This window comes from Eptesicus fuscus, chromosome 22 (assembly GCF_027574615.1).
Source record: "Eptesicus fuscus isolate TK198812 chromosome 22, DD_ASM_mEF_20220401, whole genome shotgun sequence".
Lineage (NCBI taxonomy): Eukaryota > Metazoa > Chordata > Mammalia > Chiroptera > Vespertilionidae > Eptesicus > Eptesicus fuscus.
In genome coordinates, this window is record NC_072494.1 from 40,301,900 (window position 1) to 40,328,672 (window position 26,773).

Sequence of the window (26,773 nt, forward strand, 5' to 3'; positions counted from 1 at the left end):
CCTTGACTGTCCCTTTAACCTTGACACTGGGCTTCACTGTATGACTAGCATTGGCCAAAGAGACAGCAGCAAGTGTGGTCCAGGGGTTGCTTGCTAAGTGCAGGGACACCGGACACGCGGCTGTGCACGAAGAAGCCCTGCCTGGCCTCCTAAAGGAGGAAGGGCCACAAGGAAGGAGAGGCCTCACACCCAGCAAGCCCCCAGCCAGACGCAGCTGCGTGAGCGACCCCACGTGAAACCACTGCCCAGCCAGCCCACAGGATCCTGAGGAAGGGGTTCAAGCCGCTGCATTTTGGGGTGGTCATCCTATAGCCGCAGAAAGAAGGCACTGTTCATACTGGTGCCATCATCACTCTTCAATGACGCACATGATTGCTGATGCCTGTCTTATTTTCCCTCCAAAGTACATTCTAATTGTCATCTATGGAACAGTTAAGCAGAAAAGATATGACCGGGGTTTAGGGTTTTAATTGCAGTAAGCAACCCTTTGTCTCCTGTAGGCATTAAGAGAGAAATCAGAAATGCATCTTAAACTAAGTCCTGTCCATTTCGTGTTTTTCACGTTGCTTCTTGCTCGCAGATGCCGACGAGTGCTGATGTGTCTGTGTTTCAAGAGCTGTGGTTTGCAAAAGTTCTCCCAGAGTTCAGCATAGACAGTTGATGGGTTTGGCTTGTCATATTTAAATAATGTGAGCTAAAAAGGGCCTCGTTTTCATTGTGTTCAATGAAGCCGTATGATATAAAATACTGTAGGAGACTCATCTGCTCCAAAACAAAGAAGAAAGATAGTCTGGTACTGAACAGACCAAGATGAATAATTTGTTTTTCAAAAGTTTTAATAGCCAGCCATCAGTTACATCCAGCTGTAAGGAAGGCTGTTTAAATCATGGGAGCCTCAGCCAAGTGCGTCTCATTGGAGAAAAAAAGCCCGACCAATCTCCATCTGTGGACCCGTGAGTTAATGTCGTGTCGTACAACTGAAAATGAAGCGGAAGTGGCTGCTGTTCTTGACCACAATCTGTGTCATATACACTGAGTGACTCCCACCGGTCTGATTTTCATCTTGCATTTGTAGTTATTTCCAAATCAATGTATAGCATACATGTTAAAGCCAATGAGACCAGAAATCAAGCTGGCAATAGTAGCCTTGGGTTTTGTGATGATGTTCCTTTTAATAACATTAATCTTGACGGATCTGTGGTGCAGGAAAAGTGCAGACTGGGAATGTCGTCAGGTGGCTGCTTTGTTCTGAAGATGCCACTGACCGGCTTTGAGATCTTAGCCAAGTTGCCTTTCTGGGCCCAGTTTTCTCATTAGTAAAATGAGGGCACCCAGGTGATCTCCATCATCAAAAGCCCATTAGTCCTGTGGCTTCGGAGGGGAGTGCATTGCTCTGGGGTAGCCTTGGAGGAGACAGATTTAAAAAGTTAGGGTGGGCCTTGCCGGCGTTGCTCAGTGGTTGAAGGCTGACCTATGAACCAGGAGGTCACAGGTTCAATTCCCGGTCAGGGCACATGCCTGGGTCGCAGGCTCAATCCCCAGTGTGGGCGTGCAGGAGGCAGCCGATCAATGATTCTCTTTCATCGTTGATGTTTCTCTCTCTCTATTCCTTTCCCTTCCTCTCTGAAATCAATAAAAATATATTTTAAAAAAAAGTTAGGGTGGCGTTTGCTGACCATGTTCATCACCAAGTGTGAAGGTGTTTGGTTCTTTGTGCATCACTCATGCTATGAATATGAATGCGAATAATATGTAATTGTTAATAGAAGAATTTATAATTATTTCCCATCAATGTATAGCATACAAGTTAAAGACAGTGAGACCAGAAATCAAGCTGATAATATATTTAATACAACGTTTTATTTTTATTTTTTTAAAAATATATTTTATTGATTTTTCACAGAGAGGAAGGGAGAGGGATAGAGAATTAGAAACATCGATGAGAAAGAGACATAGACCAGCTGCCTCCTGCACACCCCCCACCGGGGGATGTGCCCGCAACCAATGTACATGCCCCTGACCGGAATTGAACCTGGGACCCTCCAGTCCGCAGACCAACGCTCTATCCACTGAGCCAAACCGGTTTCGGCTTAATACAACGTTTTAGAAAATTTTTTCTTTCATAAAATGTATTCTAAGAACTAGAACTTTTAAAAAAGCGTTTTCCAACTTCAGCACATTAAAATGACAATTTTAATGTATTTTTCCCTAAGCTATTATTATTGTTACATTGGGTACCTTGTTTTGATTTTCTGGGGGAAAAAAATAGTTAACTTAGTTTGCAGAAGTTTTTAAGAGACCTTCAGTGCACTTCTCTTATAATTTATTGTGATGTTTGAGCAGGGAGACAACCACTGCCTGGGAATTAAAAGTAGAATCTGCTGAGCTGCTTTCAAACTTCTTTCTTTCTTTGCAGAACGTTAGCCCTGATTAAGCCAGATGCCGTTTCAAAAGCTGGAGAAATAATTGAAATAATAAACAAAGCTGGGTTTACTATCACCAAACTCAGAATGATGATGCTTTCAAGGTAATTTGTTGATAATTTTCAGTTACATAATGTCCGGTTCCCTTTTTTTTTTTTTAATCACCTTTTATCATTCATCTCATTGTTTAAATTTTTAAAACCTCACACTGAACGATAAATAGAATGTTATCTAATTAGAATGAGAAACGCAAGGCAGCTGGCAAGCAGTAGCTGTCAGATCCTACTGCCTCATTCCCTGTGTTGTCTTCCACAGCCCCACCTGCAGTTGTAACTCACTGTGTGCTCACTGTGATCTAATACATCAGTGGAACACTGTATAGAAATGAAAGAAGGAGAAATGAATGTTGCATTATTCCCATTGACATGGGAGTGTTACTGTTGAGATTTTCAAAAGTGATACATTGGAAATGTTTGTATTTAGCTCCACCCAACCAACATATATGTAATTGGGAAATATACCTGTTTACTATTCCATTCTATCTGAGCAGGTGTTTTCTAAGTTTACCAGGAAGGCAGGGGGCTTATATCTCAGAGCACAGAGTCTAGAGCTAGTTTGCTTGTAACGGTGCCGCTAACTAGGTGTGTAACTGTGAACAGTTGATTTCTGTGCTTCAGTCTCTTCATTTGTGAAATGTAGGTCATCATAGCACCTGTGCCAGAAAGTTCTCATAGGGCCGATATGCGTTTACTGTATGTCAGGTGCTTTGAGAAACCCTGGCCCATCGTAGGTGTACCTCTGTGTTTGCCATTAGTAGTAGTAGCATTAGTACTAGTGATATCATTATTTCCTGGAAACCAAGGTCATGACCCTTTCTAAGTAGTCAGATTTGTCCCATTTCTGTAGGTATTGAGAATGCTTGCTCTTCTAGCAGGCAATGGGACTGGATTATGGAGATAATTTCAGTAGTTTCAGTGAGATGGAACATTTTTTATGTCGCCACACTCCCAGTGCCTGATGCTTTGGCATCAAACTTCCCATGCTAGAGATGCCCAAGAAACCTTCTTCTCATTGTTCATACCATCTCATGCATCTCTATTAACACGACTCTCGAGTCTTGGCTTTACCCAGCTCAAGAGCTAATGAGGTAGCCTGGTGCTCTTCCATGGCTGCTGCAGAAGGCAGGAGACTTCTGGGTCAGAGACAGAGGACCCTGTTGTGGCACAGCAAGCAGCACGGACGTCATGTTTGTGTTGGTTCCTCTTGCCTCCTCCATGGCCATGGAAATAATGGAATATGGGCCCTGCTGGGTGTTGTATGCACAATTGATTGCATCACAGTGCGGAGCGTTGAACTTGGGTTGCCACTGTTTCATCAGAAGCAGTAAACAAGCCTGCTCTTTGTACTGAAGAGACATGACCTCATCCCTCAGAGATAATCACCATGAACAGGACTCTGAGAAGCGGCGGGATAAAGAGCGGTCAGGGCCTCACATTCCTAGCTTATCCAGTGAGACACGCTAGGCCCACCAGAGACCATGGGAGGTCTGCCGATACTTCCATCTCTTCTAAACTCACTGGCTCCAGCGTCAGTCCCTCCGTTAGCATAGTGTCTCAAAGGCAGCAGCCGAGTTTCATTCTACTTGGTCTTTCTAGTTCTTGGATCAAGGCTTCCAGTCAGTAAATACTTCATGGAAGAATCAGTGGTTAGATCCTGTGAGAGACCGGGGCGTTTCTGAATAAAACCAAGCAGCTCTTCTCCAGTGGTGATACACTTGTTAGTATCTCTTCCATCGACACGTTTTAAGGAAGAAGGAGATAAGAAGGATGGGGAAAATTCATGAACCCTCATCGCGGTTTCAGTTTTAGATTTTGAATGGAGATAACTGCGGGGCCAGGGACATGTAGGAAAAAATAATGAAACCGTTTTAGTAGTTTAGTAAGAGTTTTCTTCTTTTCGTTGATATTAAAGATTATGATTGTGTGTTTTTTCTCTTTTGGCAGTTAGTTGTGTTGAAAGATAGAATTGGTTGTTTTGTCATCTTGCTGCTGACTCTTCTGAAATGCCACATTAATGAGTTTTTCTGGCATGCAGTGTTACCTCATTGTAGACTGCAATATATATATCCATTTCAGTTTTGTGAATTCTTCCCCTTAATCTCTAGAATTTTTTTTGAAGTTGGTAATATGGCATATGCAAAAAATGGAAAGTAGGGTATTTGAGCAGAATATTTGGTTAAAAAATAATTCACATTCAGATAAAATGAATAGAGGGTTTTATTTTTATTTTATTAATGTAAGCTAAAATAATTTCCTTATGTAATTGCTAAATGTGGTCATTTTTATTATTTTATAGGAAAGAAGCAGCAGATTTTCATATGGACCATCAGTCAAAGCCCTTTTTTAAGTAGGTACTGAATTGGAGGCTAATGGAGAATATCCTGGAAAACGAGTCATAGTTTTACAATTAAAAGTTTTGTTATATGAGAATAATCTATCAAAAGGACCCCAGCAACATCTTGCAACTGCAAAGAAGTATTTTATTATTTTTAAATATATTTTTATTGATTTCATAGAGGAAAGGAGAGATAGAAACATCAGTGCTGCGAGAGAATCATTGATCGCCTGCCTCCTCCTCGCACCCTATTGGGGATTGAGCCTGCAACCTGAGCATGTGCCCTGCCCAGGAATCAAACCATGGCCTCCTGGTTCATAGGTTAATGCGCAATCTCGGAGCCACATCAGCCAGGCAACATGAAATGATTTAAAAAGTCAGTACTGAAGAGGGTTGGCTCATGGGACATGGTTCCCCAGGGCAGGAAGTGTGTGCAGCAGTCAAGATTTAAAGGCACAGAGGGCTGCGGTGCCCTGCTCCTCTCCAGGAAGGGCCCACCTCTCTTCGCTTAGGTGAGAGAGAAGCATGGGCTTTCTTTAAAAGCAGACTGTCTCCACTAGGCACAGGAGGAGGAACGGTGTCTCTTAGCTCACAGTTAAACTTTTCATTGTTGCCTTGTACACAAATAAAGTAAAAAATTAGGTTTTGTTTCTTATATCTTGGGGCACTGTCTGACTCGGTGTATGTGTAGGCTTTGAAATTTATGATAAGAATAAGTCACTGCAGCTTTTATGCTAACAAAAGGGTATTTCTTGAAGGCCTATTGATTTTTTTTTATAACTAGACAAACTTAATGCTTATTGATTGAAGCATGGATCAACAGGATGCATTTTAAGGCAGCGAAATAGTCTCAGTCCAATGAAACAGTGTTTTTTCTGCTCATAGTAATTGCTTTGATAGCACTAGCAATTCAAGCCACTGCAATACACTTGATTTATGAAAAATGCATCTTGTACACGTAAAATCCACTATACCCAGTAGTTCTGAGATTGTAATATCCATGTATGTGTTGAAATACTCATATTCTAATGTATCCTTGTTGTGAAGAGAGATGCCTAGTCTGCCAGAACAATGAAGCACATCCATCTTTCACCTGTTTCCTAGTGAGCTGATCCAGTTCATTACAAGCGGTCCTGTCATTGCCATGGAGATTTTAAGAGATGATGGTATCAGTGAATGGAAGAGACTGCTCGGACCTGCCAACTCTGTGGTGGCGCGTGCGGATGCGCCCGGAAGCATCCGAGCCCTCTTCGGAGCCGATTGCATCAGAAACGCAGCTCACGGCCCCGACTCCTTCGCCTGTGCGGCGCGGGTAGGGCGTTTCAAATATGGTCACTCAGTTTTTTTGGGGAAATGTTTGATGTCAACGTTTAGCATTTCCGTCACTGCTGATGGAGGGTGGATCGATACAGCTGATCTCATAGTAGAGAAAACCTTGACCTTTGCCTGGGATTAAGCAGTGTTTCAATGATACATCTCCCCCGGGAGCTGGTAATCTGGTTACAGCCAAGGTAAGTTTTCTCCATTTAAAATATTTGTCCCACTTCTTGTTCCAAAGACTGAACTTACTAAGGCTCATTAATGTTTGAATTATTGAGTTTATGGAAGAATACCAGTTTACAGACAGTGAATATTCAAAAAGAAGGCATCATTGGCTATGTTCTCTCCTTGGCTCCTAGAACTCTAATTCCAAGTTTAACATCCTTTTCTTTCCTATATCTACCTAGTGTTTATGAAAAAGTTTTCCTACATCATTCCTTATTTTAAATTCACACAAATAAGGTATTACGCTGGGTTTACACTGACATTGAGTTAACGGAGTGCAAGTTTATACTTGGCATCAAGAGACATTTCTCAGTTCATTTAAGGTGGCTTTTAGTCTGGTCATGTTTGCAGTTAAATAATATTAGACAGTTTTATAATAATTGGCTTTTCTTACAAGTCTATTAGTAAATCCCTTCAGCTAGCCTTTCAAATGAGACCTTGAATCTGATCACTGTGGTCCAATCACCGTTATATTTTCTGGGATACTGCAGAAGCGTCCTGATTCTTTTCTTTTCTCCTGTTACTCAGTTTATAGAAATTTTATCCTGCCCAAATAAAATTAACTGTGCCCAGGGTGGCCTTCTTAAAACAAATTGTATTAACAAACAATTGCAAACCCTTCCATGAACTTTTGTCTCTTGTGGCATAGCGTCCAAAGCTCCCCCGAACCTGGCCCCTGCCTCTCTCTACACTTAGCCTCTCACCAGTCTCTCCCTTCCTGTGTCCCAGGTGTATGACCACCTTGCTGCTCCTAGAATGGCCTGCTTCTGCCTGACTTATTCAGCCTACAGCCCAGAGGGCAGTGTGGTTGGATGGGGGGAGGGAGAAGGGGCAGATGAGGTCACAGAAGTGGTCATGTGGTCCTGTTGACCCCGGTAGTACAAGACTGTTGGCCTTAATGTATGTTAATTCTGTCTCAACAAAACTTAAGGAAAACAGTAACAGCTCTGCTTACCTGTTACCACTTCCCTGGTTCTGTGCACGGCACCCTTCCTTGATGCTTGCTCCATGCCCACTGCATCCCTCTGATTCTGTATTTAGCCTCCTGCTAGACTGGGAATTCTTGAAGATGTCTAATTTATCTTCAGACATCAAGGATCTAGATCACAGCTGTTTTAAAAGTTTTGGAATTAAAAATGATAAAAAACCTAATGTTTATCAAGGCTCACTGTGTGTATCACAGGCACAGCTCTAAGCAGTGGAGTGCCTCATTTAAATCTCAGACATCCTATGCAGTTGCTTGTTATCCCAATTTACTGGTGCAGAAGCAGACTCAGTGAGTTTACGTACCTGGGCCACATGCGTGACCACTCCCTCCACTGCGTGTGCTGAAGTAGTAGCCTACTCACCGTCTTTTAGAATGTGCAAGTCATAGGAACTAGAGAAAAGAAATTGTGTCATCAGTAATTCTGTCAGCAGCATTTACAATTTACCTATTTATGGCATACTAGAAGCCCAGTGCACGAATTCGTGCACCAGTGGGGTCCCTTGACCTGGCCTGCAGGATCGGGCCGAAACTGGCTCTCTGACATCCCCCGAGGGGTCTAAGATTGTGATAGGGCGCAGGCCAGGCCAAGGGACCCCACCGGTGCATGATTGGGGCCAGGGAGAGTCGTAGGAGGTTGGCTAGCCGGGGAGGGACTGCGGGAGGGCTCCAGGGCATGTCTGGCCTGTCTCGCTCAGTCCTGATTGGCCGGACCCCAGCAGCAAGCTAACCTACCAGTCAGAGCTTCTGCCCCCTGATGGTCAGTGCACGTCATAGCGAGCAGTTGAACGGCCTTAGCATGTCATTAGCATATTATGCTTTGATTGGTTGAACGGACAACCAGACAAATAGACACTTAGCATATTAAGCTTTTATTATATAGGATTCTCCCAGCTCGTTTCCTTGATTATTTATGTAACCTGCAAAGTAAACACCATTTTACATGGTTTTAACTTAATTACTTTTTTCACTTAATATTATACCATAACATTTTTCCATGTCACTAGATTACTGTCAAAAGAGTACATTTTAATGGCTGCAGACTATTCTCTTGCATGGAAATAACATGATTTACTTAAATGTTCCCTTTTGAAGGTTAGGTTTGAGGTTTTTCTCATATTTGTAAATAAGGGTGCATTGTTCATGCCACTTCATATTGCATTTCTTAGTGTTTTGGATTATTTTCTGATGGAAGGGTTTTTATTTGATATTAGGAGAGTATGTAGAGAGAAAGTTTGGTATTTTTCAATGTTTTAATCTGGAGCAGTTACAAAAATAATCTCTCTATATAAAAGCCTAAACGACCATTATGACCCAACGACCAGAATGACAGGAATGACAGGTCAACCAGTCGCTATGACACACACTGACCACCAGGGGGCAGACGCTCAATGCAGGAGCTGCCCCATGGTGGTCAGTGCACTTCCGCAGCCAACTTCCCACGGCCCCTTCCCCGGCCCCTCCCCCTGGCCCCTCCCCCTGACTGGCCAACCTCCTGCAGTCCCTCCCCCGAGCTGGTCTGGCCCTGATTGGCCCTGATCGCTGTCTAGACTGAGGGACCCCACTGGTGCATGAATTTGTGCACTGGGCCTCTCGTCCTATATAATAAAAGGCTAATATGCAAATTGTCCTCATGGGTGGGAGTTTGACTGACCAGGAGTTAGATGTGTGCTGACCACCAGGGGGTGACGTAGAACATGGCGGGTGTTGCTGACGTGGTGTTGGCAGTGGGCAGCAGTGGAGGTGATGCCAGCCCCGATGGCCCAACGACAGCAGCGGGGGGCGGGGCCACTGAGTGGGCGGTGCCAGTCAAGGTGGGTGCTAGCAGGGGCCCCTGTCACCCCGCCAGTTGCCCCACAGATCGGCCCTGATCGTCAGCCAGGCCTAGGGACCCTACCTGTGCACGAATTTTGTGCATTGGGCCTCTAGTATTTATATAAATTACTATGTGCAAGTTTGGGAGAAACTTTTAACTGGCAACCATTTATTTTTATAATTAAAGATATGAATGTAGATTAGCCAAATGCTTTTGTGAGGTTACCATAGGATCTGATCAAGGTGAAATTTATGAAAAAGTGTAACTATATGCTTTACAATTTGTTAAATAAAATATAGTATAAAAGCAATATACTTAAAGCTTATCAAATTGAGTCTAATTTTATTTAGGGGAGAAAATTATTTAGGGGACAAAATATCTTTGTCCTTCCTTTCTGGTCAGTTTAGGGAAAAGTAAAGGCTAAAAGGAGAGGAGCTTTATGGAAAATATTTAAGCAGCTCAAATCACAAAGTAATATGAAAAATTTTTTGTGTAACTTTACTTTCTGTGAAGTCTCTGAATTACCGTATTTCCCAGCATATAGGACGACTGGGCATATAAGATTTTCCTGGGTTAAAACGTCGTTTTATATGCCGGAAAATACGGTATATTGGACTATATGGATGGGATTAGATATAATGGATTAGATATATTGGACTACCATATTTTCCGGCATATAAGACGACTTTTTAACCCAGGAAAATCTTATACGCCCAGTCGTCTTATACGCCGGAAAATACGGTAGTAAAAGTGTGCTCTTGCAAATGTTCGTTTGGATTAATAGTGGTAGAAGCTTAGAGATAGGGAAGTGTGTTTAAATAATTGATGGGACTGATGAGTGTGACCATCTTTGACTAGTTCACATGGCTGGGTTGTTGTTTCAGTGAACCACATGTAAAACAACACAGTGTGGCCTGGCTGGTGTGCTCAGCGGTTGGTCGACCCATGAACCAGGAGGGTCATGGTTCAATTCCCTCTTGGGGCACATGCCTGGGATGCAGGCTTGGTCCCTAGTAGGAGGCATTCAGGAGGCAGCTGATCCATGATTCTCTTTCATCATTGATGTTTCTGTCTCTCTCCCTCTCTTCCTTCCTCTCTCACACTTTAAGAAAACACTGCCTGGATCTAGCTACAAAATATGGTTCATTTAATTTAGTTTTATCACAGGACTATAGTGAGTATTTAGTTTGAACTAACAATAGTTCTGATTCTTGACCTCCATTTTACACATGTCAGTCATTTCTCTCTATTTCTAGGAAATGGAGTTATTTTTTCCTTCAAGTGGGGTCTGTGGACCAGCAAACAGTGCTAAATTTACCAATTGTACCTGTTGCATTATTAAGCCCCATGCCATCAGCGAAGGTAAGTGCTATGTCGAATACAATATGTCCAATTCATTTTGTTCATAGAAAAAATGAGCAAATTCTTTCGGAAATGAGATGGGATGTAATTTAAAAATAATCCTTAAAAAACTAGAATATCCTATATAATAAAAGCCTAATATGTTAAGTGTCTAGTCATCTGGTCGCCCGTTCAACCAATCAAAGTGTAATATGCTAATGATATGCTAAGGCCGCTCAACTGCTCCCTATGACGTGCACTGACCACCAGGGGGCAGATGCTCCAACAGTTAGGTTAGCTTGCTGCTGGGATCTGGCTGATCGGGACTGAGTGAGATGGGCCAGACATGCCCTGGAGCTCTCCCGCAGTCCCTCCCCGGCTGGCCAACCTCCCACATTCCTCCCCGGCCCCGATAGTGCACCGGTGGGGTCCCTCAACCTGACTTGTGCTCTCTTGCAATCCAGGACCCCTCGGGGGATGTCGGCTGAGGGACCCCACTGATGGGCGAATTCATGCACCAAGCCTCTGCTTCTAAATAATAAACATAATTGAATGGATTAATTTTTTTCTTAGTATTAAAGTAATTCAGGTACACAGTAGAAAATATGAAAAAGTTTAAGTAAACAATAAAAGTTACCTGTTTTTAATTATACTGAGATAGTCATTGTTCACATTTTGATATTTCCTCCAAATCTTTTTATTCTGCATATGTATGTATATGTGTGTAACTGACACATGTGAATGTAATTAACGTGTTCAAGATATAGATCTATAGGCTGTGGTTTCAATTTAATTTTGGGAGCAGTTTTGGCTACACTTAATTCTTAATTAATATTTTAATAGTTGTACACTATGCAACCTTATAGATGTGGTATAAGAGTTGGATACTTAGATTATTTCCGGTTTTTTGATGTTAAGAAGAAAGCTTTGAAGAATATATTTGTATGTAAGTACTTGACACTATCTCCAGGCTTTTCTTCTGGCTAGTTTCCTAGTAGTAGAAGTATTGGTTGAAAGGATATGAGCCTTAAAGATCTTGTTGCATAATTAATACTTCTTTGATTATCTAGGAAGTATTTTAATATCTTATAGATCCTTAGGACCATAATTAGAGGGGAGCAACATGCATGATGGGTAATAAACATTCATGGAGAACTTACCACTATGTGCCAGGTAGCAGACTGAACACTATCTCTTTTAATCTCAGCAATCATGTCAAATAGGTGGGTTTGTCAGTCTTTCCCAGGTACATGAGGCTCTATGAGAATAAGTCATTTCCCAGGTTAGCAGGGAAGCCAGGATGCAGACACTGGTCTCCTGTCACCTCTGGTTCTTCCTCTATACCCACTGTTCGGCAGCAGTCCCGGCAGAGCATCACGTGGTGTAGCAGTAGCATTTGCAATGGCTGGGTTGACAGTGTATGAAGAAAATGGGAATTTTATGTTACCCTCACTTTTCTTCCCTGGGCATGGACACACACACACACACACACACACACACACACACACACAAGCACACACACACAAATACACACACAATCAATCAATCAATCAATCAACCAATATACAGACACATTTTAATGTGATGAGGCAAATTCTTATTTAAGGGCCTCAACTTTATAAAAAGCTTATATTTGTCACTTTAATACATTCAATTTGATCTTTATCTGACTTATTTTTTCTAAGGAAAAATGTGATGCGTGGAAAGAAAAATAAAATAGAATACTAGTTATAGCTCTTAATAATTGCATAGATAAATATAACAAATCTTTTTAAAATGATTACATAATTGAAATGATGTCACATGACTAATTTTATATTTATACAGGTTTAAATCCTTTTTAGTCAGAGCTGTTTTTTAAAGATTAACTATATTTCATGTATTCATATTTGATACATAGCATTTGAGGTAAATGAGTTAAAGTGAAAGGAAATTTTGTAAAATTTAATCAAGTGACAAAACACTTGAAACTTTGGCATTTCAAGGTGTTTTCCCCTCTTTTATTTCTAAACCTCAATTATAGGGATGCTTTAAGACTATTTTGAAATGTGTAATTAACCCAATTTAGCTTAGAGTTAATAAACTGTGGCTACAATAAAATACAGTTTAAAGTTTCATATTGAATTTACTATTAGATTCACTTGGCCCCCTGTCAATGGCTGGTTTATGTTTATCTTTTTCTATAATGATCCCATTTCCTGGCATATTTAATTTCACCCGTGGTCTAGTGTGGATCTGGGAGAAAAAGACGCTAAAGAAAAAGTTGTTGATAAGCGAGCAGCTGAAAAGAAGTAGGGTTGTTCCCTGAGGCTGACCACCAGCTCCCCCAAAGGCCAGGGTAGCTGCCGACCAAGCAAAGCGCAGTTGACTGCTGTTCCAGTGGAGAGAGCACACCTTGGGGAGCCCCAGGAGACTTCACAGGGAAGGTCCTGGGCGGACTTGGTGGAGTGTCAGGTCCACCTTGAGAGACTGAAGGTGGCCTGTCAGTGCAGAGATCTCATGGGAACTGGGCAGAGTTCGTGAGATCGAGTGTAGGATTCGCGGAAACAGTGCGGCAGGATCTTAACCAAGTCTCCTGAGTACACAGTTGTTAGATCAGCGAGTTGTTAGCCAAGTTGAGGGGATATTGTGAAAAGGGGATCATTTGAGTAGTCTATCGTTGGTGTAAATGGACTTTGGGGAAGTTCCTGACACGAACAATGAAGTCATTTACTGATTTACAGCCTTATCTTGGTGGCTAGGAATTTCTTAGCACAAATAATAAAGTCATATGGATGTAGGTGCCTTAGTTCTTAGTCCTGTGGTTAATCTGTATGGATTCAGTGGTTAGCGTCTCCCTTCTGAGAGAGCTAGGAAAAAATACAGAGCGTAGTTTGTGGGACAGATGGTGGCATGCGTGGGCTTGTTATATATGTCGATTGAAATATATTTTGTCTTTTGGGGGACTCAGATTTTAAAAGGGAAGAAAAATAAGGCAAATATTTTTGTGTTCTTTATTTCTTTTTTAACTTTGAGATGATGCAATGCATTTGTTTTGATGTCCTCAGTATTACTTATATGTAGTTAGTTCAATTCCATTGATAAAATAAGTTAATTTTACCCTGAAATCAGGCTACAACAGGCTTGAATCCTGGCTCCACTACTTACTCTCCGTGGGCTGTTGGGTAACCGACTTAGGTTAATCTCTTTCCGCCTTATTTCCTCATCAGTGAAGTGAGATTAGCAGTATCCCTTCTTCACAAGGTAACTATGCATTAAATGTAATGGCTAATAACTAACATTAATTAACCATGAGGACTGTCCCAGGCCCAGTGCCCAGTGCTGAGCTGAGTGCTGCGTCAGTGTTGGACATACTTACTGTGATGAGTACTCCTCTACCGCTGCCAGGACTCCTACCGTAACTCCTTAGTAACAATGCAGTGGCTTACAATGCTAACAAAACCCACCATCCACATCTGTCACCCACAGAAAGAAAGAAGATCCATCTCATTGTTGAAGGAGCTAAGCGCTGTCCTCAGTTAAAGTCTGGTTACGGGAAGTCCTTGAAGCGGTCATTGCTTCTGTCTGGTGGACTAGCAGCGTCCTCCATTACCTGCCCTGGCGGCCCGGGAGGCTGGCACTGGGCACGAGGAGGTGGCGAATCCGGAGAGCGGTCTCTGCAATTGCCATGCCCCCAAGTTAGCCTTCTGAAGTATCAGAGCCCGAATTCTGTCGGAAATCTTTTCTTTAGCAGATTTATGCATAGAACAGTTTGGCTGCGTTGTTCATAACATGGTCCTTTCTGAAATTCAGTTTCCTTTAGTCTTTAAACCCAGGTGTTCTCTTACTCTGTGAAATTGTGTAGAAAATTCTCATAAAAAATAATTGTGTCCTGTATCTTAATGTTATGTTTTGGCTGTAAACATTCTGTTTTCATGGAGGCTGTTGGAAAGTAATTTTAGATTTTATTTTTAAAAAGACATATTGTCTGTCTGCAATTCACTTATTAAGAAGCACATTATTTAGTAGAATATTGGCCGCTTTGTAAATGTAAAACCAGAATTATCTCTGATCTGCTAATTGAGCAGGAGGACTGTTCTCAGCAAGGTTATGTTTATCAAGTTCCTTACTTTTATCAATCAGCTGTTCTTACCCAGAGCCTCTTTCAGAGGTTCAGTTTCCTCCCTGAATGGTAATTTTGATGCTCAATAGGCCAAGAGCTCGAGAAACACATCCACCCTGTGGAACTTCCTGAGATTGGGATGATTAATATGATTCATTCCCGCCTTTTCTATAGTAGATTTTCCTCAAATAATTTAGCCTCTGGAATACTGTGGCAGAGGTGTGAACTTTTTGGTGTAAAGAGATTGGATGTAAACATCGTAAATCTAACTCAGTTTCAATAAAAACTCTGGGAGTGGGCCCAGTTTTGCTTAGCATGTCACAGTTGCGGAGTTTTGTGGTTGTTTTATGTTCTATTTGAAACAGTAAACAGGAAGGGGCTTTATAAGATGGAACAGAGTCAGAGTGGCTTGCAAAACTAAAATATGAACTACCTAACCCTTCACAGAAAAAATTTTTTGGCCTTTGCATACCGTGCATTTTTAATTGACCCTGCCAAAATTTTAGCATGTGTACCTAACTCTGAATCCTATCTAATAATAGACAATTATGCAAATTGACCATACCTCAGACACACCCACAAGCCACGCCCACAAGCCACGCCCACCATCCGATCACAGCGAGCATGCAAATTAACCCAAACCAAGATGGCTACAGCCACAGAGAGCAAGGTTTCCTAGGTAATAGAGGAAGCCAAGCTTTCCGCCTGCCCTTGCCAGGCCTAAGCCTCCACTCAAGCTACAAAGTTTCAATTATAGAAGGTAAACAAATTCAAACAAATGGCGGCAGAATGGAGCTTGAGAGAGCAGGCCAGGGTTGCCGCCGGCAACAGGGGAAGCAAAGCTTTCCACACATCCTGGGCGGGCTCAGGCCTCCGCTTAAGGCTACAAAGTTTCAATTATAACCCCAACAAAAATGGCTACCGGCCTCGGAGGGAGCCCCAGGCTTGGCTCCACTCCAGGCTACAAAGTTTCAATTGTAGAAGGAAAATAAATTCCAGATACCAGGGCCTCCGCTTGCATTGCCAGGGGGTGTGGCCCACCTGCAAACCACCACAGGCACCTCGCTCAGGCTGCCCCACACCCCAAGGGAACCCCCACCTGATCTGGGACGCCCTTCAGGGCAAACCAGCTGGCCCCCACCCCTGTACCAGGCCTCTATCCTATCTAATAAAAGAGTAATATGCAGATTGATCATCATTGCAACACACAATATAGCTGCCCCCATGTGGACACAAGATGGCCACCACAAGATGGCCAGCAGGAGAGGGCAGTTGGGAGGCACCTGGCCTGCAAAGGAGGGCAGTTGGAGGTGATCAACCCTGCAGGAGAGGGCAGTTAGGGGTGACCAGGCTGGCAGAGGAGGGAAGTTGGGGGCAAACAGGCTGGCAGCAGAGTGGTTAGGGGGTGATCAGGCTGGCAGGCAGAAGCGGTTAGGGGCAATCAGGAAGGCAGGCAGGCAAGCAGTTGGGAGCCAGCAGTCCTGGATTGTGAGAGGGATTCCAGATTGGAGAGGGTACAGGCTGGGCTGAGGGACAACCCCCCCTCCGTGCACGAATTTCGTGCACCGGGCCTCTAGTTTTTTAATAAAATGTGGACTTGCTCACTCTCTCCAGATTTTTTTTCTAAGACGAAGATTTTAGAATGTTTAAAACAGCCACTGGAATCCCCTCCCATCTTCCAAGTTATTAATGTGAGAATGTCTGTTCTAATTTCAAACGTTTTTACCTAACCTTATTGTTGTATAAATTATATAGCATAAACACACATGTTCTAAGTGTGCAGTTCTGATGTTATGTTACAGTGTCTCAAGCTCTCAGTCATGAAGTCCTGCGTGTATAAACTTGGTCTTGTCTGATGCCTCCCTAGAGACACTCGGAGGATGAGTAGACAGACTGACTGTTTGAATACAGTGTCACTGTGTGAAGGAGCACTGACTAGGCCCCACTCTGCACTTTTCTGATTAGTGGGGCTCTGTCCATGACAAAGCAATGAGAGGTTGCCCTGTCCTTTATCTTCAGGCATCAGGCTTGCTCTCCCCACCCGACTAGAATAAAGAAGCAGTTGTTGCTAGGCAGCCGGGCACTAGCACCTAGCAACCGTGATGTGAGTCTCAGGAACTGCGGGCTCCCTTCAGAGCTTAGTGATGTGTGTGACAAGCACAAGACCTATGCTCGTCTGTCTGAATTATAAGGAACACAATAAAGGGATGGCCACGAGCCCGTGAAAGTCCTGGGTACCTGGCAGGGATTATTGTAGGATGTGATGTTCAGATACGATTATCCTTTCATGCCTCGACACTTGCTCGGAAAAATTTCTTAGCCTCTCTCAGGCCTCATTTTCTTCATCCGCAAGATGAAGGTGACAGGACCTACTTCATAAACAAGTTAATACATGTGATGCACTTAGAACAGTTTACATAGTAAGTGTTCAAGAAGTGTTAGCTATTAATTATAGTAATTGTAATGATTCTATCACGACACATATTTTAAAACCTCGAATCAGCAGTGTTTCAGTTATCTGTTGCTTTATAACAAACAATCCCAGAACTTAGCTCCTTAGCAACAATGTGTTAGTCCACACCCTTCTGTGCGTGCCCTGGGCTCCCTTGGCGATCCTTCGTGGTATACCTGGGTCGCTGTGTGACTTCTAAGGTAGGCGTCTGGAAGGTCAGAATGCAGTTTTTAGCTTTCGTAACGTTAGGAGTACAAATGTTACAAACTAAAAATACTACTTGCAAGTGTAATTATTTAATTTAGTTTATATTCCATTTTTTTAGATTTTGAAAAATACTTGATTTTAAGTTTGTGTCTTGGTAAACATTTTAAAAAGAAAATGTATATAATGAAACTTTCAAATACTATTTTATTTCATATTTGTAGCATGTGTCTTCTACGTTACTAAAAGCTGCACTCAGACTTGTGGGACACCCTGTCTGTGTATTACTTAAGGGACCGTATTTAGTGGAAAGAGTGTTGTTTCATTTGAGAATCAGGTGGACACTTCATTGCCTCCCTTTTTCGCTTTCTTGAACGTTAGGACTTAGCGGTCACCATTCAGGGCGTCACGTTCTGGAAGCGCCTTGACGCCTGCCTTCGAGTTCCAGAGCTGTTCACCCACCGGGTCCCAGGTTGCCCAGGGTTCCAGGAGGGGCAGTCGCCGCACCTTTCCAGCGGAACTTGGGTGACAGCTCCATTCCCTCGCCTGCTTTGCATCCACGTGTCTGCTAGAGGACCCTGCCATTTTAGGGCACGTGGTGACGGCAGCTGAGCAGAGCCACACTTGCTCTAGATGTGTATAAAACGGATCTCAGAGAGTTTGTAGCAAAGACAGTGAGTCCCCACCCGCCGCGGAGGAGCCCCAGGCACTAGTTTCTGTGTCCTGTGACCCGCCCCTGCAGAAAGGCACAACCGCAGAGGAGGACAGGAGCTCCTTCTGCTTGGCCGTGGCTCTGCCCTTCGGACTTGTCCTTCGTCCAGGCCAGGAGCTGACCGGTCCCTGTGGAGCCGAGTCCAGAGACCCAGGCCATGTGATGCTACTTTACCAGGAAATGTTTTAGGAATGAAAATCGAAGGCAGCACGATCTCATGTGTTAAGACTGTAAAGGATGATTGGAGTTACATACATGGCAGATTTTAAGTGCTGAGAGTCTGACAATGTATTTATAGTTGACTCCTATGAAAATAGCTCTGGAGGAAAAACCGGGGTGAGTAACCCACTTCCGCTCTGCACAGACACAGGCCAGCGTATGACAACGCCGATGCAGTAGGGTACAAACGTGTGATAGATGGCAAGTGACCCACCAACACAAGGGAGAGCTGTGCGCCGCGGGCCTTCCAGAGGAAGAAAGAGGCGCCGATACGTAGAAAAGCAGGGGACCGTTTATTAATCCGCTCACACATCTTTTCTTAATGTGTGCCCTTTCCCACCCTTCCTACTGCAACCTTCCTTTCCCAGGCTGCAGTATCACCTCCACACAGTCAGTGGCTGGGCGAGGACAGAGTGCACTCCAGAAACACAACCTGAATTCCCAGTCCTGGCTCCTGTACCCAGACTGCCGGTGGGAGGGAGGGGCCAGCTGGGCTTAGGGAGGACTCTAAACTGCCTCGGGCAATCTCCCGGGTCTCTGGCTTTCCTGTCAGCGGCAAGCTCTTAGATGCCCTTTCCCCAGCACCATGAAAGGGCGTGAGGGCTGCCAGCAATGAACTGATGAACCCAGTGGGAAGAGTGCTTTCTAACCTGGTTCTAGTTAAAATGAATGAATGAATGAATGAATGAATGAATGAATGAATAATAAATAAAACCCCAGGGAAGGACTCTGGTTGGCTTGTGCAAACAATATGCCCATTCCTAAGGGAATTGCTCGGGTCTCGGAAGCTGAGTGCTAAGGCTGACCCTGTTTGGGTGGATGCTCACCACATGACCACTCTCAGAGGCATGTTTTTGTTTTTATTTTAATACTAGAGGCCCGGTGCACGAAATTTGTGCATGGTGCGTGGGGGGTGTCCCTCAGCCCAGCCTGCACCCTCTCCAATCTGGGACCCCTCGAGGGATGTCTGACTGCCCATTTAGGCCCGAGCAGTCGGACATCCCTCTCACAATCCAGGACTGCTGGCTCCCAACTGCTCGCCTGCCTACCTTCCTGATTGCCCCTAACCGCTTCTGCCTGCCAGCCTGATCACTCCCCTGCCAGCCTGATTGATGCCTAAATGCTCCCCTGCCAGCCTGTTTGCCCCTAACTGCCCTCCCCTGCAGGCCTGATCCCCCGTCAACTGCTCTCCCCTGCAGGCCTGGGTCCCCCCACAACTGCCCTTCCCTGTAGGCCCAGTCGCCCCCAACTTCCCTCCTCTGCCGGCTTGGTCACCCCTAACTGCCCTCCCCTGCAGGCTTGATTGCCCCCAACTGCTCTCCCTTGCAGGCCTGGTCCCTCCCAATTGCCCTCCCCTGCTGGCCTGATCGCTCACAACTGCCCTCCCCTGCTGGCCTGACCCCTCCCAACTGCCCTCCCCTGCTGGCCATCTTGTGGCGGCCATCTTGTGTCCACATGAGGGCAGCCATCTTTGACCACATGGGGGCAGCCATCTTGTGTGTTGGAGTGATGGTCAATTTGCATATTACTCTTTTATTAGATAGGATGTTTTTATTGATTCTTAGAGAGAGAGGAAGGGAGAGGAATAGAGAGAAACATCGATGAGAGAGAATCATCATCCATCGGGTGCTTCCTGCACGTCCCCTACTGTGATTGAGCCCACAATGTGGGCATGTGCCCTGAACAGGAATTGAACCAGTGACCTCTTGGGTCATAGGTCAGCACTCAATCCCTGAGCCACACCAGGACGGGTGGCAACTTCCTTTCTAGTCAGAGAGGATGGAGGGGCTCCTAGTCCCAGGAGAAACAAGAGTTTTCAGAAAGATACTGTTAATGGTTGGATACAGGATGGCCAGTTGGAGGCTTTTGAACCATCCCAGTGAGGACTCTGAGGCTATGAACTGCGGCACAGGAAGTGGAGATGGAGAGGTGATTGACATTCAAAACAGCGAAGAGGTAACATTCACAGAGTTACAAGCAAACCGGGGGAACCAGTTAGCTGGGCGCACACCCGCCCAGGAAGCAGGCCTCGCCTTGTGTGCCCTTCCAGCCTGTTGGCTGCAACGCACGCAGTTTTGCATTTTAACTTCATTTGCGTAGTTATTGCTCATTTTTTCAGTCACCTGAACATTTCCTATCTAGGCCAAAGTAAAGGACGTGGTTATTGACAGTTTGTCTTTTCAGGCTGCTAAACACAGAACGGGTTTTTTAAGTCCTCTCTGTCCTGCCTCCACACGTAACCACAGAAATAAAAGCAATGTCCTTGCCGCGTGTCTGACTGCTCTGGGCAGAAGGCAGTGCTGCGGGACTAGAACTTTCCATTGGTTTATCTGTGAATGGAATTGTTCTGTCAATGGTACATTTTGCAGGGCTGGTTTAATGTGGTATAGATTGTGATTTCCTTTCGTATTGGTTAATGCAGAAGGCTTAATACTACCTTCATATTTAGATCAGGATTCTTAAATAGTCATGTAAAGCATTTTCTTTATCAAAATAAACAAGACCTTGATTTGTGCTAAGACACCAGCAGTATCCATGAAGTCAAATCTGTTTACATAATGATACCAAGAGTTTATATTTGCCTTCTTAAAAATTAAATTTATTGGGGGGGGGGCATTGGTTAATTACATTATATAGGTTTCAAGTGTATGCTTCTATGATACATCAGAGTCAAATCTCCTTCCATCACCATATATTTGACCCCCTTTACCCTTAACCCACCCCCACCCCTCTTCCCTCTGGTGATCCCTATACTGTTGTCTGTGTCTGAGTTTGTTTGTTTGCCTTATTTGTTCATTGTTGTTTTTAGTTTTATATCCCACACGTGAGTGCAGTCATATGAAAATACCATGCTGTGGAAAGTGGGAAAGTTCGGAACCTTATGATTTATTTGCCTTTTTAAATGTGTTGACATTTGCACAGATGGTGCAAGAGCAGTGGCCGGGAAAACGGCCTTCGCACAAATCAAGACAGGCTCACCAAGCTCGTAGTTCGAGCATGCTTAATTAACTATCAGGTGCTGCAGGGGATGGCACTCTTACGTAAGAATGTCCTCGTTGCAGCAATGGAAGTGAGTAATTTTTGACCCTCAAGTACAGGTCTTGCTCATACTCCGTGTGAACTAAGGCAGTACACCCAGGGCACTTGTGCACCACACTCACATACAACCTTGTCTTTACGAAAAGCACTTGTACCGTTGTTTGAGTTGTGAACTCAATGAGGGGCCTTTTTAGGGAGTCCCACATTTACCTGCAAGACTGATAGCCACACCAGAAATATCCACTGGTTTGCAATGTAACTCTTTTCAAAATTAAGTAATCCTGTCATTCCAAAGACATGGCAGCTGACAGCAGTTTGTTGCCCAAGATAAAGACCCAAGTGATGATAAAGTTCCCAGTGAACACTAGCATTAGAATCTTGGAAAACTGTACTCACCACTTTGAGCCTGACAGCTCCCCATGCTTGAAGACTGCTGATGACATTGGTGGGGTGTTAATTGGTGGTGATTTTTTCAGTGTGGCCCCATGAAATGAGTCAGCATTTGGAAGACTGCGTAACTCAGCGAGCTAACATTTCCTAAATGATCAATGTGTGAGGTTAGGAAATCATACACGAGTGAACGCTTCATTCAGAGTACAAGAGACCAGTGGATTTTGTCTCCCAGGGTAAAAAAAGTTCACTGGGAGAGGTTTGAAATTATATGTTATCTCAGTTCCCAGGGTCCTTAATCTCCGTTAAGTCTTAACTGTCCCTCTATTCTAAGAACTCCCCCTCCATCTGATGCTGTGATACTACTGTCATGTCACAGTAGTATCTTCTTTGTTCTCTAGCATGTCTCCTTTTATGTGTCTTTATTCATTTTCATTCTTCAATTCCCAAACTTTAAAACTCAAAGCTCTTTTTTGCCTTTGCCCTTCCTTTTGTCAAACAGTAGTCATCTATTCTCATCATTTCAGCTCTAACCTCTCTGCACCTCATTATATCTCTGTCTGTTGGATGGCACCTGTACCCCAAACCCAGGGACTTCATTCCTTCACTACTCAGTGATCTTCTTCAGCCACTGGCCAAGCTCTGTCCTCAAGTACCCGTCTGTGTCCTGCTCTAAAATTCGGTTTCTATGTTCAGAATAATTCGTGTCTTTTCCCTTCCTTTGTTTACATTACTCGTGTTCTTGTTTTTCTTTAAAGTGCCACATTCTGCCAGTCACTTCGACTCAAAACCTTCCCCCTTCCTCTCCAGTCTGTCGAGGTTCGTCCTGTTACATTTGTTTGGCAACGTCTTCTACTCCTTCCTTCCTTCTCTGCTGCTGCCACCCAGACCCAGTTGGCATGCTGGTCATTTCAGAAGCCTTTGTTCTTCTCTGTCCTTTACTCCTTCCCTCAGATCAGCCGCCCCATCATTGTTGCCTTAGTAACCTTCCTAGAACACTTCACGTTTGTCCTGTGTTGTCCAGCTCAGGCTTTCTGGGAGTCTCCATTGCTTTTGGCGGGATTTCCTTTTATTTTTACATATTAAAATTTTTGTAGAATTTATTTTTATTGATTTCAGAGAGGAAGAGACAGGGAGCGAGAGATAGAAACATCCATGATGAGAGAGAATAGTCCATTGGCTGCCACCTGCATGCACCTATTGGGGATTGAGTCTGCAATCAGGGCATGTGCCCTGATCGGGAATTGAACAGTCACCTCCTGGTTCATAGGTCAATGCTCAACACTGAGCCACACCAGGCAGGGTTTCCTTTTGAAGAAAAAATGTATTCCCAGTGTTAACATAAATTATTTTACTTATAATGCAACACAAATATGTCCAAATATAAAGCTAAATATGAACTTTTTCATGTATAACTGTTTAAAACAATTTTATAAATTCGGTACAAACAAAGCTATATAATGGATAAAATTTATAATGTGACTAGAGGCCCAGTGCATGAATTCGTGCACAGGTGGAGTCTGGCCATCCTGCCCCAACTGGGGCTGATCAGGGCTGGGCTGGCCAGGGGGAGGGGCTGCGGGAGGTTGGCCACTGACCCCACCCTGATTGGGGTGGGGAAGGCCAATCGGGGGCGGAGCCGGCTGTGGGGGAGGAGCTGCGGGACATTGAGGGGGCTGATCAGGGCCCTGATGCCATGGCCGGTTGGCCGCTGCAGTGTGAGTCATAGCAACTCGTTGTTCTGGTTGTTTTGATCATTCTGTCATCTCAGTGGCTTGGCTTTTAAATATATAGATGTTTGCCAAAACTAAATCATGAAGGTCAATGTAGATACGGTACAGACTGTTCAGAGTTTGACATGAGCCTGTTACATGCTCAGACTTCTGCACAGCCTTTGTTTGTACAGTGTGCTATGATGTCATTTGGCCTTCACGTGATACCAATATGTCATTTGAGAACTAGATGGCATTGTTTTTTATTGTTTTTTATCCCTCACCCTCCTACAAGGAAAATAGCACTGCTTGGCTGCAATAACAATAACCTAAATAAGATGCACATCCAGACACTGGTCCTTATTGGTGATTTGGGATGACTGGGTGAGCACCCAGATGACCCAGAATATGGTGTGTGTGTGTGTGTGTGTGTGTGTGTGTGTGTATGAGAATGTGTGTGTGAGTGTTAGTGGGTGTGTATGAGTGTGAGTGAATGTGTGTGAGTATAAGAATGTGTGTGAGAGTGTGTGTGTGTGTGTGTGTGTGTGTGTGAATGTGAGTGTGAGTTGGTGTGTGTGAGTGTGAGAATGGGTTGTGTGAATGTGTGTGTGAGAGAGAATTTTAGTTGACATGAAAAAATAAAGAAACTTTGAATATTTTTATAGAAAGTGAATGGAATCGGAAAATCAGTCCCAGCCTTGCAGCATTCACAGACCCCATTATACCAGTTCCTCCTGCTGACACCCAGGGCCTTCAACCGTTTGGGTTCCGTTTCTCTTTTCAGCTGGTTTTCTTTTTGACATCTCACTGTTGTGAGGATATGCTCACTGTCCCAGACTCACATGGAGCTTCTGCTTCCTCCTCAGTTATAATCTGATGTTTCTCCTCTGAACTTTCTGTGTACCTAGGACTTGGGAATTTCATTTTCTTGTAGTATTAGTCTTAGTGGTTTGATTTTCATGTTCTCTACATCACTGGACTTCAGGGGCCCTAGAGCAAAATGGTATTTTAGAAGTGGTTTCGTCTTCAGGGTCACCCCTGATGTTCCCGGAGCCCTTACTTCCCGGTGGATGGAATGACCATAGCAGGCTGTCTCAGGGACTTAGTGTCCCTTGGGAAATGTGATTTCCTCATAGAGAGTGTAAGCAAAGGAAAGTAACTTGATGCAGAAAATTTGTATTTCTAAGCAACCGAAATGCCTGAGAAGTTTTGCATTTTTCAAGCGTTTGTTCTGTATTTCCAGGACTGCTGGGGAAGATCCTAATGGCCATCCGAGACGCAGGCTTTGAGGTCTCAGCTATGCAGATGGTACGTAGTTTGCAATGAGTCACAACCTATCGAGGAATTGTTTTTTTCTACATAAGTTTTAAGATGTTTTACACTGAGTTTTCTCTGCATTAAAATACAAAAAAAAAAAAAAATAGAGTTACTGAATTTGGTAATCTTATAATACAAATGTTTTTGAAATTATTTTACCCATCAAATCCTTCACTGAGAAAACTAATTGTCAAGTTGTGCACCTAATTGAAGCTGGCACAGGTTTATGCAGTTCTTGGAACTTTGCTGGCAAATATGGGCTGAAACAAAGTATCCAGTTTTTACAAACAAAAGATAGAAGTAAGCCGAGTAGTTACAGTGACTTTTCTGTTGTCTGGGTCTGTGACTCAGAGGGCAGTGGGGGAAGAGACCATTTCGGATGGATTTCTCCCGACCAGGGCCTTGCACTGGTTTCTGGCTTTCCCCTCCGGCACCTACTCGGAGCCAGCGCCTTGCAGCCCCTCTGGCAGACAATAATGGACTGAGCCCTCTGTGGCTGGCAGACTGCCCGACTCACGTCTAGGAAACCGTTCACCAGGAAGCAGCACCGCTCCCTGAGCTCAGGCCTCTGTGCTCCACTTACCAGTGCACTTGAGGAGGAATCGGGTGGAAATGATTACAGGAACCAGATAAACAAATGTGGGTGCTACAGTATGGAAGGCCAGCAAGCTTCTGCTGTTATGATAGTGAAATACTGATCCGATTGGTGGGGCTGTCCAGAGGCCAATAAAAAGGTCAGAAATATCCACTGGTTTGCAAAGCCTTCAGGCAAAAACTTGAAGACTGATGAGGAAGTTGGTATTTGAAGAATCTTATCTAGAAGAATCTCATGTAGGACTATAAAGAAATTGTGAGCCAAAACCTTCACAAAGTAGCAGCATGGCGATGTATTTGTGGGACCTAAGCCTGCTTAAAAATTAACCAGTGTGGGAATTTTAGTAAAATTGATCTAAGTCTGGCTAGATCAACCTATAACATAACTCAGTGATTGACCCTTGTAGGTGCTCAGTGAAAACAAGAATTATTTTAAAAGGATTCATTGACCCTGTGGGGGAGGCATGGTGATTTAGTGACAATCACAGTCCTTTATTTTTGGAGTCCTAAAGATCTATTTATGAGTCACGGGTCAGCTGCTTTCTAGGTATGTGACCTTGGCCAAATGTCAAGCTTTTTTTTTTTTTTTTTATTCTCACCTGAGGATATTTTCTCATTGCTTTTTAGAAAGAGCCCAGGGGGGGTAGTGGGGGGAGAGAAACATCAATGTGAAAGGGGCACATCCATCAGTTGCCTCCCATATGGGGATTGGACCTGCAACCCAAGTATGTGCCCTTGACCGGGAATTGAACCCATGGCCCTTCAGTGTGTGGGTCAACAATCTAATCACTTAGTAACACAGGCCAGGGCTCAAATATTCTTATCTTCAGTTTTATCAGCTAAGCAAGGAGTCCATTATTGTCTGCCTAAGTAGATTAAATGAAATAACCCTACCTAATTGAAGAATTTCCATTGCAAGAATTGTGGAATTTCCAGTGCAAATTGCTAGGTATTTAATAAATTACATTTTTTGTTACTACTTTATTATATTAATAGTACAGGTTGTGTGAATGAATATAGGATAAAAAAAACAACAATCTGAAACCAAACAAAATTCCCTCGCTGAATTGTTATGTTGCTCATAAAATAAATCCCCCTAGTTTGAATTATTGTCTGAGTAGGCAGAAATTTCTCCATAATTGTCAGTCCTGGCAACAATAAATAAAGTGAGTGGAGTGAGGTGGGAAATAAAATTGGAGCGTCTGAGGCTATTTCTGAAAACATTTAAGGTCTTAGTTTTTGAGACACTAAAACTTGATGAACTTTTACTTCTAACTAAATTTGAGTGCAGCTGGGGCAGGAATGAGTCTTGTAGGCTTACCTTGTAAGCATATCTTACAACCCTTTTTGAAGAGCAGCAGGAATTCCAGACTAACCAGGGACTTTAGAATGCTTGGGAGAAAATCTTATGTTTAGCCTTCTCAACAAAATTTGAGGTAATTTTCTCTAGTAACATTTTTTTTCTTGTGCCACCTATCCTATACAATAAAGAGGCAATATGCAAATTGACTGTCACTCCAACACACAA

At 43.6% G+C, this 26,773-nt stretch overlaps 1 protein-coding gene across 1 annotated transcript in view; it reads left to right on the forward strand.

Moving 5' to 3' along the window:
* The window catches only part of NME7 (NME/NM23 family member 7), a 107,497-nt gene that overhangs the window by 21,995 nt on the left and 58,729 nt on the right, over nucleotides 1-26,773 (forward strand). Inside the window, exons 4-8 of the mRNA XM_028127830.2 lie at nucleotides 2,417-2,527; nucleotides 4,779-4,829; nucleotides 5,922-6,129; nucleotides 10,420-10,525; nucleotides 24,578-24,642. Of these exons, the coding sequence (XP_027983631.2) occupies nucleotides 2,417-2,527; nucleotides 4,779-4,829; nucleotides 5,922-6,129; nucleotides 10,420-10,525; nucleotides 24,578-24,642 (541 nt within the window). The remainder of the gene's footprint in view (nucleotides 1-2,416; nucleotides 2,528-4,778; nucleotides 4,830-5,921; nucleotides 6,130-10,419; nucleotides 10,526-24,577; nucleotides 24,643-26,773) is intronic.